The sequence below is a fragment of the Terrapene carolina genome, unplaced genomic scaffold (assembly GCF_002925995.2).
Source record: "Terrapene carolina triunguis isolate 2854851 unplaced genomic scaffold, T_m_triunguis-2.0 Scaffold231, whole genome shotgun sequence".
Taxonomy (NCBI): Eukaryota; Metazoa; Chordata; order Testudines; family Emydidae; genus Terrapene; species Terrapene triunguis.
The window spans coordinates 17,515,207-17,538,053 of NW_020664582.1; the positions used below are offsets into that span (position 1 = coordinate 17,515,207).

The 22,847-nt window shown below is 44.8% G+C and overlaps 1 protein-coding gene across 1 annotated transcript in view; it reads right to left on the reverse strand.

Moving 5' to 3' along the window:
• SPECC1 (sperm antigen with calponin homology and coiled-coil domains 1) overlaps nucleotides 1-22,847 on the reverse strand; it is a 138,599-nt gene that overhangs the window by 27,664 nt on the left and 88,088 nt on the right. Inside the window, exons 8-11 of the mRNA XM_029912495.1 lie at nucleotides 22,415-22,515; nucleotides 17,728-17,809; nucleotides 12,827-12,980; nucleotides 11,683-11,785 (exon numbers count right to left, since the gene is read on the reverse strand). Coding sequence (XP_029768355.1) covers nucleotides 11,683-11,785; nucleotides 12,827-12,980; nucleotides 17,728-17,809; nucleotides 22,415-22,515 — 440 coding nt within the window. The remainder of the gene's footprint in view (nucleotides 1-11,682; nucleotides 11,786-12,826; nucleotides 12,981-17,727; nucleotides 17,810-22,414; nucleotides 22,516-22,847) is intronic.

Consider the following 22,847-nt stretch of genomic DNA (forward strand, 5'->3'; position numbering starts at 1 on the left):
CTTCAGTCAGTTCACATTAGCTAGAAGTTGTTTTGCTGGTGAGCTTTAGCACACAGAATCATAGTGCTCCGGGAATCTAGACCTTTGCAAAGTGCTTGTAAACAATCTGCAATAACAGATGGGATTTACCTCCTCTTATCTCTGTAAAGGGCACATTTCCAAAGGTGGCCTGTAAACTTGCACATCCACTTCTTTGTGTTAGTGCCAGACTACAGAATGCCTGTGCTTAACTAGCTCTAATGATTAATTATATATTTAGTCAGGGGATTTGGTAACGCTTCTCTGATAGAGAGAGGTCAACACAATTCAGAGGTTTATCAAAAAGACTTCATGCCCCATATTGACATAAAAAGATAAAAGTAAAAAAGAAAAGAATCAATACATCATTCAAAAGCAGTCCGAGTGCATCTGGGAAGGCTCTGTGGTTCTGTCTTCAGCTTGGACCGAACACAGCTTTGCAGGGATTCCCATGGCCACCAAAGACAGTTCACAAGACTGTACCACTAAGGTTTGTTACATTAGTGCTGGAGAAAGGTGCTGGATTGGTTGCTCTGGTGAGCAAAGTCCTATACTAGGCACAAAACGGGAACAGGATGCTCAGTGTGCCTCAGCCCTGATTTGGAGGGTTGATTCAGTCTCTCCTTGGCCTCTTTGATGAGACTGCCAACTTGGGTGCTAGCTAACGTGGTGGGATTTTGATGCAGGCAGCTGTTCACTAGAATACAGTCAGAGACAAGACATGGACAAAGTAATATCAGTGCAAAGCGCTTAGTTGGACTGGAGAAAGGTTTAGATCATTATTTGACTAAAGAAAAGCAGCTGTTAAAGCTTTATCATGATAAAGCTTTACAAACAGATGGCAGCCCTCCTGCTTCAGGACACAAACCACTAACTTCCTGGGGTTAGGAAGAAACTTCCATCATCATGGGCATGTTAGTATAGAACTAACAATTATGGTGTGGGGGGAGAGGAGGTTGGACCTTTCTGTAAGGCATATGGAGCTGGCTGGCTACAGTCAGAATACTGGACTAGATGGACCATATATATATGATCCTATCTTACAATTCCATGGTTCTAATAGGCCAGTAACCCATTTCATATACTATAGGGCAGCACTTTTGATCACTACTGCCTAGGACTGGATTTGAACTGGGAACCAAAGGGTAAAGGCTCCATATCCCACTGACAAGCCACTGAGTCACTCAGTCCTCTGTTGCAATACTTTCTTGACAAACGGCAAATACTGGCACAGGCTCTATTTATCTCCCCAAGCTTTTGCACCCTTATGGTACGTACATTGCATCTTATAATCCTGAATCACTGGCTTCTTGCATGTTCTGAAACATGGGCTTTGAGGCTGCTGGTGGGCAGAGCACTGAAAGTAAAATGAAATGTAATCTACTTCAAATTTCGGTCTCACTCTACGATGGAGTAGCCCTTGGAAGACTTCCGGGTTTATTTAGACAGTTTGCTGAGATATTGTGTATGGAAGGCACTATTATAAATAAGTATGATAGAGTAGATTGTCATTGAATGACTCAGAGTTGGAGACCTCTTCACACCAGCACTTACTGGAACTGAAAGCGAGTTCAACCCAAACAGAAATGAAGAAATTTCCATCCAGAATAAGTGCTGGTATCATATTTCTCGAAGAAAAATGGTTTTGAAGGGTGAAGGGTCCGTCTCCAGCATGCATCAGGCAAATATCAGTCTGGGTGTGTTAGCAGGAGACAGGAGGTCACTGTTCCGCTCTGTTCAGCTCTGATGAGGCCTCAGCTGGAATTCTGTGTTCAGTATTGGCACCACACTAACCAAGATGTGGATGGATTGGAGAGAATCCAGAGGAAAGCAACAAAATTATAAAAAGGTTCAGAAAACATGATCGTTGAGGAAAGATTTAAAAACTGGGCATGTTTAGTCTTCAGCAAAGGAGGGGACGACTTGATAACAGGTCTTCAAATATGTTAAGGACTATTATAGAGAAGATGGTGATCAATTGTTCTCCATATCCACAGAAGGTATGACAAATAATAACTGGCTTAGAGGAGATTTAGCTTAGATATTAGGATAAACTTTCTAACTATAAGGATAGTTAAGCACTGGAATAGGTTACCAATACAGGTTGTAGAATCCCCATCATTGGAAGCGTTTAAGAACAGGTTAGACAAATACCTTTCAGGATGGTCTAGGTTTACCTGGACCTACCTCAGTGCAGGGGGATAGACTAGATTGCCTCTTGCGGTCCCTTCTAGCCCTACATTTCTATCATTCTATGTTCAATATACCCCAAACCCCTTCCCAAGTCACAGCTCTAAGATTATGTCTGTCTCAAGCAAAGGCAGCCTCGAGAGCCATTCTCCAGAATTTTGAGACAAAATTGCTAAGAACTAGAGTGAGCATCTGGCTTTTCATGCTTGGCTAATTTAGAATAACCAAGTGGAAGACAACACAACTCTCTGAGACTGTTGTCCCATAAACAGCTCCTACAAACTCCTAACTGTATTTTCTGAAACGTGCATAATGTTTCTGGAATTCTTGTTACCTATTTCATGATCAAATGACTCTGTAAACCAAGGGAAGGGAAGCCAACCATTCTGTTATAGCTTTGCTCAGAACTGTAAGTTATAAGGAAAGAGATCCCAGGAGATCCTGTGCCTGATCCAATCTATTTCCCTTGCAAAAGTGATCTACTTGTCCAGCCATACAGAAGATCACAATGAACATACTTTGGTTGTAGTTTGTGTGTGCTGCTGAGAGCCTTCAAGATGATATTGAATCTGGCTGAAGAAGCGGTGCTCATTCTGAGGCCAATAAATGAATACCTGGGACCCCTATGTAGTCCCTCAAACTGGTGCCACTGCTGCTGGGAATGACTGGGCTTCTGATGAAAGTGCCCTCTGCCACTAACCATGACCACATGGATTGAGATTTCCATGGTCAGGGAACAGACGTAATGCAACAGCCTGGAGGTGCAGACAGGGAACTTATATTGGACCGAGATTTTAAAATGTCCAGAGTTTATAGCTCTAATTGCTATCTCACCTGTGCCTGTTGCAGGATACCCTGGTTCTCAAACCAGTGGCCCTCTACAGGAAGGAATCTCAAGAGATTTGCAAAGATGAGGCCATAATAAAGATATTGCCTCTTCAAGAAGAGTTCTTATGGAACCCATTACAAGTTTGTTGGAAAGAGTCCAAGAGCTACTGTCCTACTACTCTGGGGATAATAGGTTCAGCTTCATAAAACTCTCTTCATGCTGATTCACTCCCCACCCCAAAAAAAAAAAAAAAAAAAAAGCTGCTTAGTGGCGGGAAACAAGAATGGGAAAACCAAGCAGTTCTTTTAAGCAATCTGTATTCACTAACTTGGTACCATTTCCATGGTTACTAAACAGAGTGCTTATCCTACCTGACTGGTGAAACTAACATACCCATACTAGGGAGGACGTGTGTGGCAGAAGCAATATAGACAGCATCATTTTTAATGACCGAGGGATAAGTGCCTCTTGATGTCCTATGTTCTCATAATACAACTCTGGCTGGTAATAGGTTTAATCTGGAGAGATTTGGCCCCTTGACAGATGGTCTCCACAGAGAGTAAACAGAACTGGAGCACTTAAATAACACCACAGCCACTAATGATATGATTATGGAGGGTGATAATGCAACAGAAAGGACTCTCAGCAGCTGCAGGGAGTTAAGACTCAGGGGAACAGAACCTATTACTCCATAACTAGAAAGAGGCACCCAAGTTTCAACTTCCTGATGTTGCTATGATGCATAATTTTTTTTTAAACAGATGAAAAAGCCCAGAACAGAAAAAACTGTTTTGACAGGAATAGTTTCCTCGGAGCCATCATTTACAGTCTAGAGGATCTGTGGTAATTGGATTTTAGAGCCACGTAAGCAGTTATCAGATCTGGTCATCTTGTCACCTCACATAGCAGATCATGTCGTCAACAAGCTCGGAGAGTTGGAGGGACATGCACGGTGAGAGGTCACAGGAGAGTGCCTGGGTTCATCTAAGAGACATGACAATTCTGAAAGGGTGTGTGTGTCTGAAACTGACATTCATTTTAAAAATATATTTCAGCTGCAGAAGGATGCCTTGACAAAAGCCCCTTCCACTCCCTATTTTCATCCACAAGCTTTAGTTCAACATAATTCTGTTTTGTTGTTGAGATTAACACACACCCCCTCCACCCCTTGCAAAAAAACAACAACCCAGCAACAGAGGAATAACTGTTTGAAACTGTTGCCCCAAATGCCAAATAACACCCAGGACAAGGAACTCAGAAAGAGATTCCTCTATAGAATCGCCTAGGCAGGGCAAGGAATTGTTATGCCCGATCGGTCAGGTCGAGGCAGGATTGCTTCCTATTGGGCATTTAGTCATGTTTCATCCAGTCTAGTTGTAAGTGTCCCTAGGAAGGACACATCCACTTCATATGAGAGATTATTCCACAGCATAATAGATCTCATTGTCAGGTATTTGTTTCTGGTTATTAAACCTAATTTTCCCCTTTATTTCATTTTATTGCTCCTAATTACATGCCTCTAAATAATTTCTCTTCTTCTTTAGTGTTTACCACCTTTGACTATCAGATCATTGCTTAGATACCAGAGTGATATCTACTTTAGAAATACCATAGACAGATAGGTTTTTTTATGCTTATTGCTTAGCTAAGCTATAAACTCCTGCAGTCCTTCCTTATAAAATTAACCCTTCCAGGCCACTAATCATTTTTGTTACTCTTCTCTCAGCTTCCTCCAGGGTCTCTCTCCCCATGTGTATTGACATTTCCTCCTGTGGACGATGCTAGAGATCAAAGTAAGGGGAACGTTCTCACTGATCAACGGGGGGTAGGGGGACAGGAGTAGGATGTACTTTTCTACTAATAGTAGAAGGGGTGTTACCCCCTCCAGATTAAAACATTCTAAAAAGACGAGGTTTTATTCAGACATCCCTGGGACTCATCCCCAGTTATTCTCCTAGCCAATCAATCCAGCTTTCAGTGGGGGATCTGGGACATGGGTGGTAGCTGCTACTGGTCTACACCATGAGTATCAGCTCAAATTGCCCCTCCTCAAGACAAGTAACTCAAATCAGGAATTGTCCAACAGAGACAGAGTTTAAGAGGCAGCATGCTCAGCTATTGAAAATGGAGTGGGGCAGTCAGGTGGGAGGTCTCCTATTCTGTAGTTCCTCTTAGTAGTCAACTGACTGATGGGGTTGGAGTTGGGCTGCATTCAGTCCTCCTTGATGGAGGTTAGGGCCTGGAATCCTGGGCCTCATGGCAGGGGAAACACGGTGAGAAGTCACCATGACAACGTAAATTGGGGTTTGCTCATGTTTATCCATGACTGATGATGTGAACTGAGGCACAGGCATCATGTGAAGGGAAGACACAAAGTGGCCATGCATATTAACATGGTTCTTCACAAAAGCCTTCTTCATGGAGTCATTCCCCGCCGAGGAGGAAGGATGGCATTCTCCAACTCATTCCAGTTCTTCATACTTGGGAATCATAAAGACTCCATGCGGAGCTTCATATCAGCAGGGCCATGGGAGGCTAGGACACATGGGGAAGCAAAGTTCAAGAAGCCTCAGAGAATGCACTGTACAGGGAAATTGGGAGTGAGACGGATGAAGACAGCCAAAAGAAACTGTCTCTAAGTAAGGCAGTGGGGGGAAGGAGAGTATGAAGAAGTGAGGAGAGGAGCAAAATCAACACAATAAACCAATTTGCTCCTCTCTCATCTGTTCATTCCCCTTTAAGACCATGCTCTGAAAACTTTCCCTGTGGGTGATAAACCCCACTGGCAGCCTCCCAATCAGAGCCCCTCCTGGTTCTCTTGGAGCGTATACAGGCATTGTGACTGCCCTTTCCAAAAACTACCTCCAACAAATCACTTTGCTTCAGCAATGACAGTAACAGGAGGAGGGACATGGAGACAAGAGCCTCACCAGAGCACAGGCCAAAAATGTCCTACAGCTCCCTTTGAAACTCCATTTGTGCAGCCAGGTCAGTAGCGGGATCACTCCAGTAGCTGTAAATAAACTCAAGTCTTTCGCTGTCCATTGAACCATGAATATTTTTCCTCCAGAGACTAATTCCAAAAGGAACAACAACATATAGACCCAGACTGCCCTGCATGCCTCACATGTGGCCTGCTATCCAATAACATATTTTAACCCCACTTCTTGGGTTCAGGGTAAAAAAAACTGACTTTTCCTTTTGTTTTCTTGTAGCATGGGAGTTCTGGCTCTCTTGGTACTGGGCTGGTACCTGTAGAGTCTGAGCTGGTCCATACACTGGCAAAGGCATGTTAGTGCCTCTAAAAGCACCAGCATTATTCCAACGTAGGAGTAACAGGATGAAGAGGAAAAGAAAATATTAGCCAACGATCTGGGAAAGCTTCTAGCAGTGAGCTCCAGTTTGGGAAGTGTCACAAACAGTGCTGAATGATGCCCGAAAGAGTATCAGCAGCTACTGCCGTGTTTTGGACTCTTCAGCAGCCATTGTGGGGAAGCTGTGACATCACATCTACACAAACATGGGCACTGAGGAAGGCTGAAGGGCACCAGATTGACATTTTTTATTCTCGCAGTCTTCGTCAGCTGCTCCATAACAAGTGGCAAGACAACATCAGGAATTGAGCAATCACCTCCATCAGTGCTGGTTTGGTTTCAGCAACTTTCTTGGTATGGACATATCATTAGAATGGAAGACCAACAAATGGCTGTCGATCACATGGGCAACAAAAGCTTTGGTGGCATGACAACATTGTTAGTGATTAACATAAACTGAATATACAACCGGACCCCTACCTTAAGCACTTTGCTAGAGATCGATCAAGTGGTGCTTGATTTGCAATGATGAAGATGATGATGATGGGGTAAACGAGTTCCAACAAATTGGGAAGAGTCTCTCAAGAGAAATGGTGGAAGCCCATCACATGGGACATTTAAAGATTGGACAACATCACAGGGAAGAATCCTGCAGTGGCTGAGAGGGATGGGCTTGTTCACCTAACAGCTCTTTTCCCACCCCAACTTCTACTTCATATAGCATTTGCTGAGGACTGGATGGAAAAGTCAAACTTTGGGACCTAGAGATTTTCAGAAGGCCAGAGGGCAATGCAGTACAGCTGTATTTACAGCCTGCACAGAACATATAGCTATATGGGAAGGCAGCATGGTATATTGGATTGAGGCGAGGACCAGAAACTTGGAAGACCTGAATTCTAATCCTGGCTCTACCACTCTGGACACTCATCCTTAGGCCAATCACTCAATCTTTCTGCTTCAGTTTGGCCCTATGCAAAATGAGAGCAGTAATAACGTATCTATTTCACAAGGAGGATGGGCAAACGATTAACATAAGTAGCTGATGGGAGGATGAATCAGTTCATGTAAGTGGCCCCGTGAATGAGCGAGCACGACCAGACAACTATAAAACGGTCTCCAAATCAATTTGTTTCGAAGAGAAAAGCTACTGTCTTTCTGCTAAGGTGCTGGCTCCAGCAGCTAAAGTTTCATAAAGGAGCTAGTTGTGGAGAGAAAAAAAAAATGTTTATTTAAAAATATGTATTTTGTTGTTTATGAAAGTTTTGCTCCAGGGCATGGATCATTTGGCAATAAATCCTTTTGTCTTCTATCCTAAGTAACAAACAATATTATTCTTATGAAAGAAAAATGTCAACATTACAGAGTAGAGTATCTCACACACACACACACAGTGTACAGACAACAATTCATCTTGTTCTAAATGCTTACTATAGTCCAAAAGTTCAGCTAGAAGCACAGCCAAAGCCCTGGCTTGTCTCTGTCAAACACAAACCACAGCTACCCAAGCGCTCTTGCTTGGGACGAAGCTTTATCATCATGCCCCACTTCTGAAACGTTACGAGCAATGATACAATAGCAGTAGGTCAGAACCAGCTGCTAAGCTTTAATGCCTTCACTGCATAATTCTCTAATATTGGAACCAAATGCTGGTAATGACACAGAAAGCATGGAGGTAAACATGCCATTCTCTGCTCAGCAAGTCAATTCCTTGGGCTTGCTCTCACTTGGACAGAAGTGGCAAGTCTGTCCTCATTTTCTTTCAGTACAAGCATTAGCTTGGGTTTTGCACACAACTCCAATTGTGACATAAGAGGAGACATGTTGCAACGTATGATGAAGTTCCCTAGTTTGTGGAAGTTAACATCCCACATAAACCTGCGTATTCCATGCTGGGATTTTTCTGTAATGGCAGAGAGAATGAATGTGATAAGGAACTAGAATGTGCCACAGTTTATAAAGTGATTACAAAATAGCAGGTGGTAGAATAGTTTAGTAGGGTACGTCTCCACTGCATGCTCCTGACGGGGCATGTAGAGTACCTGAGCTGCATGCCCCCCAAACACAGTAGATGTGAGGCACTGCTTAGGCAAGAAGGGTAAAGACCGGCTTGAATCCTGTGGGTATGTACGCTACACGGTTCTCTAAATACCCAAGCAGTGCCTCCCTTGTCTACATACCTGATTTTAGCAGTGCAGCATTCTGCTGCCTCTCCACTGCCGGAGCCTTTCCCTGCCACAGGGAAAGTCTCTGACATTGGAGAGGCAGCGGTGAAAAGCTCCAGCAGCTCCCTGCCGCAGTGAAAGGCTCTGGCAGTGAGGGAGGCAGCAGAGAAAGGCTCCAGAAGCTTCCCCTACTGCCAGAGCCTTTCCCTGATGCGTCCCCCAACCAGAGCCTTTCGCTGATGTGTGTAGCTACACATCACAGTGTGGCTGCAGCTTGCTTTTCATGGCATGTAGTTACACATACCCTACACATCACTGCCAGTAGTATGCAGTGTAGACATAACCACAGGTTCATAGATTCCAAGGCCAGAAGGGACCACTGTGATAATCTAGTCTGACCTCCTGTATAACATAGGCCAGAAAACTCCCCCAAAATAACTCCTAGAGCAGATCTTTACGGGAAAAAAACAGCTGATCTTGATTTAAAATTGGCCAGTAATGGAAAAATTGTTCCAATGGTTAGTTACCTTCACTGTTAAAAACTGGTGTCTTGTTTCTAGTCTGAATTTGGCTAGCTTCAGCTTCCACCCATTGGATCATGTTATATCTTTGTCTGCTAGACTGAAGAGCCCATTATCAAATATTTGTTCCTCATGTAGGTACTTACTGACTGTGATCAAATCTCTTCTTAATCTTCTCTTTGTTAAGGTAAGCAGATTGAGTTCATTTTCCAATGCTTTAATCATTCTTATGGCTCTTCTCTGAACACTCTCCAATTTTTCTTGAATTGTGGACACCAGAACTGGACACAGTATTCCAGGAGCTACTGTATCTGGGCCAAATACAGAGGTAAAATAACCTCTCTGCTCCTACTTGAGATTCCCGTTTATGCATCCCAGGATTGCATTATCCCTTTTGGCCACAGTGTCAAACAGGGAGCTCATGTTCACCTGATTATCCACCACAACCCCCACATCTTTTTCAGAATCACTGCTTCCCAGGATAGAGTCCTCCAACCTGTAAAGTATGGCCTAGAGTCTTTGTTCCTAGATGCATATATTTACATTTAGCTGTATTCAAATGCATATTGCTTGCTTGTGCCCAGCTTACCAAGCAATCCAAATCGCTCTCTATCAATCAGTCCTCTTTGTTATTTACCACTCCCTCAATTTTTGTGTCATCTGCAAACTTTATCAGCGATGATTTTATGTTTTCTTCCAGGTCATTGATAAAATGTTAAATAGCGTAGGGCCAAAAACTAATCCCTGTGGGACTCCACTAGAAGCACATATACTTGCTGATGATTCTCTGTTTACAATTACATTTTGAAACCTACCAGTTAACCAGCTTTTAATCGATTTAATATGTGCCATGTTAGTTTTATTTAATTCTAGTTTTTTTAATCAAAATGTCATGCAGTATCAAGTCAACCACCTTACCGAAGTCCAAGTAAATTATATCAACACTATTACCTTTATCAACCAATTTTATAATCTCATCAAAAACAGATATCAAATTAGTTTTGACACAAACTATTTTCTATAAACCCATGTTGATTGGCATTAATTATATTATCCTCTTTGAATTCTTTATTAATCAAGTCCTGTATCAGCTTCTCTATTATCTTGCCTGGAATCGATGTCAGACAGACAAGCCTAAATCACCCAGGTCAGGGCCAGCTCCAGGCACCAGCGAAGGAAGCAGGTGCTTGGGGCGGCCAATGGAAAGGGGCGGCATGTCCGGGTCTTGGGCGGCAATTCAGCGGCGGGTCCCTCAATCCCTCTCTTCCTCTTTGAGCTGCCGCCGAATTGGAAGAGAGGGATCGAAGGACCCGCTGCTGAATTGCCGTCGAAGAATGGAGCAGCATGATTGAGCTTGGGGTGGCAAAAAAGCTGGAGCCGGCCCTGACCCAGGTCATCTCATTTACCTTTTTAAATAGTTCCTAAGCTACATGGTATTCAGGGTAATTAAAAACATCTATAGCGTCTTTCATCTCAAAGTGCTTCACAGGCTACACACCGAGACAATGACCTGCAGCCACCCAATCAATGAAGGGCAGCAGCCAACCTGAGCATAGCACACTGCACAGCATAGGAAGAGGGGAAATTCTGGGAAGGACCGGAGGGCAAATCCCTACTTCTCTATCACAACATTGCCATGGTATCCAGCCAGATCAGACAGGCCTTCAGCTTGTAAGGTCTCATCAGAAAGAGGCTCACATAACCAGTACAAACAGCATTTGCAAGATGATTCATGGACACGGTGCATTTCAACAATGAGGTGATGGCTCTAGACCAGTGTGAATATACCCGGGAACCTGCATGGACAGAACCTTGGCCATCCAATCAAAGCTTTCTGTTCATACTGTCTTTATAGAACATGTTTTAGAAACTCAGAATTGGCAGCTACCTGGACAATCGCTGCACAAGCTGCGTTTCATTCAAAAGAAGCTCGCCGTTGCTGTACAGTTAGTACTACACTGCACTTTACACAACACTCAAGGGAAAGGCAGCAGTCCTTTGGGATTCATTCCATTATCAGCCTTTTATCCAGCTCCCTCAGAAACACATAAGTATCAGGATCAAAGCTTTCAAGTCCATTCTCTCTACATTTGTTTGAGCCAATAACAGGACTGTTGGGCATAAAGCCAATTATAATATGACATAGCAACACTTCCTCCAGTGCTACTGAGCTTTTGCTGACCACAGTCAAGAGGAAAATTACTGGGGCCATCAGGGAGACAGCAGGACCCTCTTGATCAAGGCCACCTCGGGCAATGTCTTTTTGGTTTCCTAGAACGGTCATAAGAAGTGGCATCTTCTGAGAGCTCAGAGAGGAAATCCAAGGAAAAGACATTAAGATGGCATTTGAGACATATGCCCTCAGCTTAAAGCTGCCGCTCACATACCCTCTACTGCTGACCTTCAGTGACATTTGGATGAAGCAAATATTTCAGCATATGATGGGAAGTAAACCGAGTCACTTAACCCAAAGGTAACTTTGGGGACTTGAGGGTTAGAGAGAGCCGTAGATAAGAAGGTGGATGGAAAATACCCAGTGTGAGGAGACAACAGTGAAAAATCTGCAGATTGCAATACATACATTTCCTTAAAATGATATCTGCTCACAGTACAAGCCAATGAAAAATTAAATGCATGTGTCTTCTTACCAGGTAACCTTCAGTCTTCTTCTGACACCACTTCAGCAGTGCATTCCTCTTGGAGCCGCCATACTCTCGGGCCAGGGCTGCTAATGGGTCCTTTCTCTCCACACTAATTGGGGGAGGGGAAGGAAGTAAATATGTTTCAACCAGCTCCTCTCTTTCACTTTAGACATTACATGCACATGATAAACCAGGGTAGCACAATACATTCTCAGTGGGAGAATGCAAACAACTTATTACAACTGCCTCAGAAGATAGTCCATATGTGTGTTTAGATCTGAGAGACAAATTAATTTGGGATCACTGGATACAAACTGAAACAAAGCCTATGATAAAAACGTATTTGGGAAGCACTCAGTAGAACATATCTAAAGGAATGTATATCTTTGATCTACTTTTTCTACAGCTGCAATCATCATCCTTCACTCCCTTTCACCTCCCTCTTCAGACATCAAAAGGCAAATTTTCAATGAACCTCTATCAATGCACCTCTAAAACTGGGGCTTTAGAGTAAACCATGGATAGAAACAACGAGGAGTCCGGCGGTGCTACCCCCTGATACTTGACACCATGGACAGAAGTTACCTAATTATTCTGGTGCAGCAAACTCATTCCCAACTGCAGAATAAAGTCTTGACTAAAATGGGAAAATCTGCATGCATTTTTCTGCACTGGTGCTAGCTACCATGGAAACTGTACTGCAGACAAGGCAAAGGCACAGAGCAGGGTCAAAACACTTGCACGTGTCTGCCCTAAAAGCTTCCACTATTAATAGCACTTGCAGAAAAATGTATACATTTTTCCAGTGCAGACATACAATATGGGCTAGAATTAATACTTTGGTTTCCTCTCATATTTCAAACTCTCTCTGTTAGATTTCATTTACAGCTACAACGAAAGCTGTACCACAACAATAGTGCCTGATCACTGATTGTGCTTGTACCAATACTGATATATAACGGTGAGTGCCACTGTGGATTCCTGTTCCTTAACAATAAACATCAGTGCTAGTCTTCAGTTTGCCATCCCTGCCCACTTCCCGTATGGGAGACCCACAGAGACTGGGAACCACGGAATTAAACAGTCATCAGGTTGCCAACTAAAATGGTGGCTCGGCCCAGTACATTGCTTTTTTTCACTGAGTTGGTACCTGAGTTTGCTGGGGGGTTTCAGGCTGCTTGGGCTGGAGGTCAGCAGCCTGCTGCTGAAGGCCATTGAGGGGGGTTTGCTCAGAGACTCCAGGGAAGGGCTCTTGCGGAGGTAATGGTCTGGTTTCAGGTCCTCACTTCTCCCTTTTAGAAGGTCTGTGGGAACAGAAAAAGCCATCAGTCTCTGGGCTTGAGGAATCTGATTAATCACTGCCCTACCAAGCAGCACACAACAATATGTAGCTTGTTGCTTTGATTCTAAACAAACATACTCCGTTGTTCATTAAACGGACATGGGGTTAGGAAACCTTGACCAGCCTAGAGGGGACCATAACAAGCAAGGACTTTGATGATTTCAACAGTACAGGCTGCTTGGCTTCCTGTGATTGATAGTCCTGCTGGGGGGTGGGGGCCTCAGGTGAATGAAGGGAAATACCAAAAATCTACCATCTTAAAGGTTCAAAAGTTGATCCCTAGACATGTTCACTAGATGACTGAAGGGACCAGCTCGCTGTCAGACTCTTTGTTAACCTGCCATTAACAGGACTGGAAATGAGACAAGCCTTTCGCCTCCAGGCTGCTGGTTCAAATCCAGCCCAGGGTGGCAGCAACACCCTCTAGTAACTACCCAGTGGCTGGCATCCTGCCTGAAAGGAATTTGGCAAGTTGCAGCCCGTTTACTAGCAGACAAGTGCCCATACCACAACGGCTAACACCATATCACAGCAGAGAGCGCGAACGCAACCCCGTGGTGACAGTCTCTGCTGAGAGGCAAAAGCTTAAACTCCTCTCTCTCTAGACATCAAGCACAAGGCGTGTTGTACTGGGGAGCAGTACAGGGAAAGCTTACACAATGGCTGCTGTACTGTCCCTCTTCTGTGTACAAAGTGAGACTAACTTACCAGCACTAAATTCACAGAGAGCTTAAATCTAGCTTTAGAGATGGATGACCTGGGTTCAGCATAACTGCTTCCCCTGTCTCTTGTTCCCGCGGCCCATATTTATTAATAAATTAACAACTGTACAGTGTCCACTCATTCTCCCCTCAACTTCAGCACTAGCTGAAACTAATTCCCCAGGCCCACTGGGTGCCCAGAGAGGTAGAAACAAGAGCCCATTTGCATTGTACTTCTGGAAGTTCCACCTCCTGAAGATGGAACTTCCAGAAACAGAACCACAGCCACAGCTAGTCAGGTCCAATGCCCCCAAGACATTGGTCAAAGGACAGCTGGGGGGGAGGGGGAGGCACACGGGGCTCCGGTGCTGGGTCAGTAGGGGGCAGCCTATCAGTTGGGGCTGTAGAAGTTCAGAGGGAAAGATTTTACATTTTCTCATTCAAAATGGGAAATAACGATGCAAGTCATTAATCCTTGCTCTGCGGAGGTCTTGAAACTCCTATTACTCTATCAAAGCTCATTAGCAAAGCTAGACAAACACCATGGAGTCCAGAGCCTAATTCTTTGTTGTTACAGTAAACAGTTCCCCTGATAAATATCTGCCAGGGCAGGAGTGAGGTGGATCATTACTGGCGATTTACTCAGTGCTGCAGCCACTTGCGGTCTTCCACTTTGCAACCAAAGTGTTTATCTCCTCAATTAAGGTAATGGGTCTTTTACACAGAAGAAAGCTATAAACTTCTCCAGTAAGGAACTGTGTACATGGGGCAACTGACTGGCATAGCTTTAGCGTAACAGCAAAGCAAAGTAACTTTATTCCGGGATAGAGCGTCCAGACAGGCAGGCAGTTGGTCATAGCTAGAGCAGAATAGCTTCTTCCACAATAGTTATGCTGGTTGATGTGTTTGTGTGGACAAGCCCTGTGCCTTGCTGGGAGAAGATAAACAGAAACAGGAGTCAGAGGGAAGGGAGTGTTTGAAGTACAGCATCAAGAACACTGAGCTTTTGAAGAAGGGGGCAATATTCACTCCAGCCACCTGCATTACCGCATGTTCATTTCCTCCACCACTACTCTCCCTGCTTTCTCTCTACCATGTCCCACTCTGCATGGTTGGGGAGTCACTCAAGTGGTTGAGTATTGCCCAGTCTCACCCTGAGAATTACCAACTCCTTTGTGATCTTTCAGTCTCAACTTAAAATGTTCCTTTCCTCTTTGGGTTCTACTTGACTCATTCTCAAGTGCTCTGTGATACGGTGGCTAGAGACTGCTGAGTTGCATCAGCAGAGGGCCAGGATCTGAGAAATAGTGGGCAATACAAACACTGATGTTTAAATAAGGTCAGAGGAAAGAAAGGCACACGGAGAGTTAAAGCTGAGGCTCACCCTGTTGTGCCTAGGCATGGCAAAACCTCAGCTCAGCTCAAAGCTTTTACTGGCACAACAAGCTATACAAGTGTTGCCAAAGCGTATAAAAGACGGGCCCCTCGGGTGTCCATCAGTGGTGGCTATGGTACGGTGTGCATCACCTCCTCAGCTCATAGCAATCCCAGACACGACAGGACAAGTCAATGACAGTGCAACCTTGGCAAGAGTTCACACTGAAGTTGCTAAGAGACCCCTCTCATCCACACTGAGCTGAGTGTTTTTAGAAGCAGCATTTCAGCATGCACAGCTGTGCTTGGAATGCTCTGACCCATACTGAGCCAGCTCCCAGCAGATTCCTCCTTGCATGACACTGCAGCCTGGAGGTGTTACCTCTGTTGTTGCGTCTTTGATCAGGTTCCCATCATGAATTCCATGTGTTCTTTCCCTCTACCCCTCCAGGTCCTGCTGTAGTCTCATGACAGCTCAGCTCCGCTCAGTTCTCATTTGATGCCACTGGCTTGGAGATGGCTAAGAGAGTAAGTCATCTGTCCTGCCGGGTGCCAGCAGTCACCTTCCCCCAGTGCTTTCTGGCTTTGCAGGAGGGAAGCAATGGCTTATGGGTGCTTAGGGAGTGGTCAGCTATCAACTGCCCTACTCAAGAAATTTCAGCTCAAATGGACATTTTAAAGGAGAAACAACCAGTTTATAAAATACAGTGGCTAGCTATGGAAGGGGAATGCATTTATTTTCAAGGACTGGTGTTTAGTTTCAGTATAACTGGTTGAGGTGAAAGTGAACTTCTGTAATGATGAGCAGCAGGTAAACCCCCAGGCAAGACATTTTCTAGAAACTGAAACACAGTCGGTGTAACTTTAAGGAAAAAACTATTCCTTCCATTGGTATCGTATCTTCTGCCCTCTAGTCGTCTGCATGGCAGGAGAAACCAGCAGGAGGAACAGAGCTCTGAAGTTAACTTGTGCTGCCATATTCCTTGTAACCTGGCTTGTTGTTCAGCTACAGTATTTGTACATCTTTGAATTGTGAATTTGGAATCTTAACTGGCTATTTGAAGAGTCTGACAATGAAGACAGGGCTCTAGTTTCTCTCTGTGGGTATGTCTACACAGCAACTAGACAGCTGTGGCTGGCCTGTGGCAACCGACTCAGGCTTGTGGGGCTGTTTCATTGCTGGGCAGCTAAGATCCCCCTAAACTGGGTGGCCGTGCGGCCGCACAGCAGCCTATTATACACCATACAGGCGCTCAGGGCTGCAGTGGGGAGAGATTCCTCTCCCCCAGCCCCGGCCCCAACCCAGCCCCGCCGCGGCCCCTGGCCTGGACTTGCCACAGCTGGGGAGAGGTGCCACTCCCCTGGCCCCAACCCAGCCCTGGCCAGACCTGCTGCAGCCATGGGAGAGGCACCTATCCTGCAGCCCCAGCCCTGGAGCTGCTGCGGGAAGAGGTAGCTGGGGAGAGTTCTCTCCCCCCGTCACAGTCTGCACCCTAAACCCCTTGTCCCCGGCCTCACCCCAGAGCCCACACCCTCAGCCGGAGCTCTCACCCCACCCCAGCCCTCTGCCCCAGTCCTGAGCCCCCTCCCCCATCCCCGCCACATGAATTTTGTTGTGTGCATCATTGTGGAGGTGATGTGTGACACATCACCTCCACATTGGTGCACATAAAATTAATTCCGCACCCGAGTGGGAAAAATTAGATGGAACACTGCTGTGCAGACTTCTGGGCTCAGGCTAGAGCCAGAGCTGTCGGACCCTGCGACGTGGCAGGGCTCCAGAGCTCAGACTCCAAGTCCACACAGCAATGAAACAGCCCTGCAGCCCGAGCCCCATGAGCCCGAGTGGACACACTCCTAGAGCTAACTGAGTACTAGTTCAGAAAATCAGCTCTACCAGTGAAAGGGCAGAAATCAGGTTTCCACTCCTCAAAGGACATGGTCATAATAGTCCCTTCTGACCTTAAAATCTATTAATCTATGGCTATTGCTATAGATACTGCTGCAACACCTCCAATCAGGAGTAGATAATCAAGACAAGGGGCTCTAATGGAGGAATCAAAAGTAAATACTGGTGGAAAAGAATATTAAGTGACAGGAGAACAAAAACAAGAGCACGAAACAACAACAATTGCATCTCCTGAGAACTGTGGAAATTGATTCTGTTTAAAGAGCAATCACATCTGGGCTCTAAATAGCTGCATCTGGATCTGAAACCATTTAATGTGTTTCATCTGAAACATATTTTTAAACAAACCAACCAACCTCCAAAGGGCATGCTCTGGACTTCTCCCAAATCCGTACATGCTTCACAAAATGCAATTATCTCCAGTTTCACTGGCTGGATTATGAAGGTGCCAGGGATGTTTTGGGGGTGAAGAGGGCAGGCTTGTGTTGGCATGACATACCATTTCCCCCCAGGCTATAATCCACATGGGAGTGAAACAGCCAAGTGAACTTGATAAGATCTCTCAGATGTTCAGGCATTTTGAAGATCTTGTCTATTTCATTTTGTTGCACATATGAAGTGGAAGAATGGCCCAGTGGTGTGGGGAAGGACAGAGAAGAGCTGTGCTGATGGAGGGGAAGCAAAAAGGAGCCTCTTATATTCTTTGTGCTTGTACTGTGATTTACCTGCAAGGGGGAGGTCCGGAAGGTCTGTGTGTTTGTCGACTCCTTTGCTGAGCAGCTTTGCATTACTGTAAGCAGTATGCCTCTGTGAAACAAGCAAACAGACAAATCCATCAGGAAATGTTACCCTTAGATAAATGGCCAATCAGGGAGAGGAAGAGGCCTCATTCACTCACGTGGGAGAATGAGAGGTATTCTGTTCTATTCAGCAGCTTATACCATGCTCCTCACTGTAGTACCTGAGCACCTTCCAGCAGTGGATTAAGCAACGTGACTAACATCTGTCATGAGTTCTTTGTTCTCTCATCCTCCCCCCAGGAGGAGAAACATGAGCTGTGGAGTGTCTTGTTTTGGCAGGGTGTGTCTTATTTTGTATTTAATATAAATATACCTGTTGCTATGTGTTTATGTTAGAGAAGGCAAGGTCAAAGAAATGTGCCTTGCACTTGGAGTACAAAGGGGTAAGGTCTGGGATGGCCCTTGGTTCCTGTGGGAGTTCATTCCACAATCTCACACTGCCCTGGGAGAAAGGTCTGTCTCCTGGACGATGAGCAGTCTGGAGGATCCCTACTTCTACCCCCTGAGCTTGCTGGGTGGCCCTTCAATCATTTGGACATTAAAAATTAAAGTAGAGGATCCAGGGAAATTACTTTTCAGTTAGTGATATATTTGGCTCCCAAACACTTGCAGCCTCTGTGGGTGCGGCTAGCACTTGGGAGCCCAAAGAAGCGAGCCAGGGGCGACAGATTCAGGCCAGCAGGGCTTGCAGTAGGGCTCTAAATATAGCTGCAGAGACAGTGGTTTGAAGTTGCAGTCCTCCCTCTCCCTAGGCTTCAGAACCCGAGCTGCAACTTCAAGCCACTAACCCTACAGCTATTTCTAGAGCACTACTGCGAGCCCTGTTAGCCTGAATCTGTCGACCCTGGCTGGGAGCTTGCTCACACGGGCTCCAAAATACTGTGTCGACAGACCCTTTTTTTCCCCAAAGATTTTCCTTTTGGTAAGCAAGTGTCAGAGATCATTTGGTGCTGCAGACCCAAAGTGACAGCATCTGCTGCTCCCAGCCCCTCCTCCTTCACCTCCAACTTGATGAACCAGACACAAAAAGGCTTTTTCACTTGCAGGCCTGCTGCCAGCTTTCAGCACTGCCCACTCAGCCTGGCATCGATAGAAGCTGCCAGGACATCTGTTTAATCCCACTCTTAATTTCCTTCACTGGGAATTGAGGGTGCTCAGCATCTTTCAGCAATGGGCCTTTAGAACTGCCTGCTTTCAGGGTTGAGTTCTAGGAGCACTTAGGCATTTGCCATCCTGCGTCTTAGCTGCCCTTCTCTCACTTTGCTGCTGTCCTCAATCATAATAAGAGGAAAACTTTAATAGACTTTAGAATCCGAAGGAATAGTCAAATCCTGAAGTCCTTACTCAGTCTTTTAACAGATGCTGCAGGTGCTCAGCACCTCTCAGCTCTGGCATGGACAGTTTAGTTCTGACCTTTTCTCACAGATCAAAGACACTGTCACACTCTGAAAACGTCACTCTTGTCCTGGAAGTAGCCAAGATATGAATTGAGATTCAGGGAATTAAAGGGTTGTTGCAGTTCAGAGTCCAGTGAAACTGAGAAACAAAAGACATCTAAAAGACAGCTCAATAAAAGGAGGGCTCTAACTCACCAGATGACCCAACTAGTATCTATCTGATACACATCTCTCCAGTGTGTGTAAAATAAGTCAGATCCCTCAGTGGAATCATTGGGAGTTCTCAGAGCTTCTCCATGATGAGTTTAGATTCTCACATCCTTGCTGCTCTTTCTTCTTAGCCCACGCAGATACAAAATACAGGTTCAATAACATCTGTAGTCAAACCTCATGCTTTCTGGTGCCAGAAAATCAGTACAGGGGTCAGGAAGAAATTCCCATTTTTCTTCCACATGCACAACATTATATAATTGGCCAGGCACATAATGGGGAGGGGGTTTCACCTTTCTCCGAAGCATCAGGCCTAGGTCTCCTGCTAGAGGTTGGATATTGAAACAGATGGACCTATTTGATGTGGCAGGGCTTACATTCCTGAGTTTCTAGATACATGAATTTCAAGCTAAGACCAACAGAAAGAGAGAGACAGAGACCAACGGATAGACAGAGAGAGGGAGGGGGATAGGGATTACTTGTATAATTTAGCCCCTTTTTTGTTATTGGGTCATGATTTCCAGTAAACATATCCCCCGCTGGGTCAACCTAGAAGACCATCTCAGTTTCTTTCTGTTTTTTTATATAATCACCAGCAGGGCCAGATGACAGAAAACAAGCTCCAATTTCCTGAGAAATGACTGCAGGCAGAAAGGAGAGAAGAGGATCTTTGTCACCAGAGAAACCGTCTTTTATAACAATTAGTCAAAGCACTCCAGTTTGTGAGACGTAGGCCTTGATTTCTTTGTGGCTATGTTTGCAGGAGACCTGCCAGTATTCAAGCCTGGTGCCTGAGCTAATTTAACCTTGCATAGTCTGTGTAGACAACAAACACCAAACACCACAGTCATGGTCCTATAGAGTATGGAAAATAATCTACTCTGTATGGGAAGGCAAGAGAGTAGTGTGACATTATTGACATAAACTGTGACCATATAGAATAGATCATTGCTGCAACCACTGTTATATATTTGCAGCAATTATTGTACAAAGGTTGTCGTGTGAGGTGTCTATAAAGAGGTTATGATTTGCTGGTGATGATAATGCTGCTATCTGTATGTGTGTATCATTTTTGTAGTTGAAGTTATGAATATTGGCTATGTACTTGTATCTCAATGTGTTTTGATTCTATGTAGCCTCAGTGAAGCATTTGGGCAGCTTCTTGAGAAGGGACTATTCTCAGGAAGTGCCCAATCAAGACACACTTAACTGACAATGAACTTTGGCAGATGCCAATCCACATCTAAGCTTTCCTGGGAATGTTCAAACTAACATGTAAACAATGGTGTCGGCCTGTAAATAACTGAGTCAGGCATGGACATGTGACTTGCCCACGTGACTCCAAACTCCATCTTGCTGTGATTTTCCACAGTCAGAACAAAGGGGTGTCTTTCCACAGGGAGAAAATATAAAAGGCCATGGAAACGCCTCCATTTTGTCTTCAATCCTGCTTCTGACCACTGGAGGAACCTTGCTACAAACTGAAGCTCTGAACAAAGGCCCGAATGACCCATCCCAGCTGTGGATGTATTCCAGAGACTTGATTTGAACCTGCAGTTTATTCCGTCACTGCTACAAGCCTGAACCAAGAACTTGACCATTACTGTATGTAATTGATTCCATTTAACCAACTTTAGCTCTCATATATATTTCTTTCCTTTTATGAATAAACCTTTAGATTCTAAAGGATTGGCAACAGTGTGATTTGTGGGTAAGATCTGATTTATATATTGACCTGGGTCTGGGGCTTGGTCCTTTGGGATCAGGAGAACCTTTTTTATTTTACTGGGGTATTGGTTTTCATAACCATTCATTCCCATAACATGTGGCACTGGTGGTGATACTGGGAAACTGAAGTGTCTAAGGGAATTGCTTGTATGACTTATGGTTAACCAGTGGGGTAAAACCAAAGTCCTCTCTGTCTGGCTGGTTTGCCGTGCCTTAAAAGTGGAAAAACCCCAGCCTTGGGCTATAACTGCCCTGCTCTAAGCAATTTGTCTTGAATTGATACTCTCAGAAGTGTCCTGCCAGAGGCAGCATCATTTCAAGTAAGTACACAATATCAGGCCTTATCCAATTCTCAAGGGCACATTCTATCTCTTCTTGGGCTGGGCAAAGCTGATGGACTTCAATTGGTTGGTAAAAGTGGGGCTAACTGGCTTGAGGTGGATAATTATTTTATACTTGTTCTGCATTCACACCTCGGTAAAGAGCCAGTTCTTAAAGCCATCTCTACAAGTGCCCACTAGAGGTCTCTAAATGCTTTACATGCTCCCAGGAGAGCTTTCAGGACTATTTCTGTGCCTAGAACAATGACTGGCCAAACAGGTCCAAAAAGGCAAATGATGCGAGTGGACAGATAGCATATAGTGACAGAGGCTAGTGATAATATGGTATGCATGCTACCACCATAACCAGTGAAATGCCACTGTGTCTGCTTTCCCATCATTCCCAGAGGCAGTATTTCTGGTAATGTCACATCACAGCACTGAAAGTTACCAACAGAATGTTAATTGGCTGATGCAGTGACATCAGAAGCACCACATTCCAGAAGAGTTACATTCTGGGAGAAAAATCAAAACATAGCAACCATCATCAGCCCTGAATAGCTACAGGCTGATTTGGTATCTTGGGGCATACTTCCTCAGGAACATTTACCATTTTTCTTCTCACTACCCTTCCCTAACAGACATGCTAAATACCTGGTTGAGTTTGAGGTTCATCTTAACTCACTCTAAATGATCAAAACCTACTTTCCTGGTCAATGCTGATTAAAGTTCTGAAGTGGATTCTAAAGAGTTCACACCCGCCCCGTGGGACCTTCATCCAGGAGATAAAACGGGAGCTCACTTTGATCCCTGTACCCTGTTAGAACTCCAGCATTTGATCTTCCACAGAAAATAAACACATGCATTTCCCCTTTCCCTGGCTACAGCCATGTCATGGTGCAGGAAACCCTGCAACTACCCAGCCCAATCCTGAATAGAGGAAAGATCTTCTGGTACCTGCATGGGGGAGACAGCAGCTGCTGGGGCTGTCCTCACTGGAATTCCACTCAGAGGGCTTCTGGGGACCTTGTGAACCGGGATACTCTGCCCAGTGCTCCCTGCAAGAAGGGAAGGAAACATTTATATTTCAGACCAGTCTGAAAAAAGAGGTCACGATGTTCTTTTCCCCCTCCTCTCCCACCACTCATGTCTGAACAAGGACCTGATGGCATTCAATCCATTTCTATGTACTTTAGCATCAGTTGGAGAAAACCTTAGAAGAGGTGATTGGGGGAGGGGAGCATGATAGAGGTCTACAAAATCATGAATGGTGTGGAAAGAGTGAATAGGGAAGTGTTATTTATTGCTTCACATAACACGAGAACCAAGTCACCCAATTAAATTAATAGGCAACTGGTTTAAAACAAATGTAAGAAAGGACTACTTCACA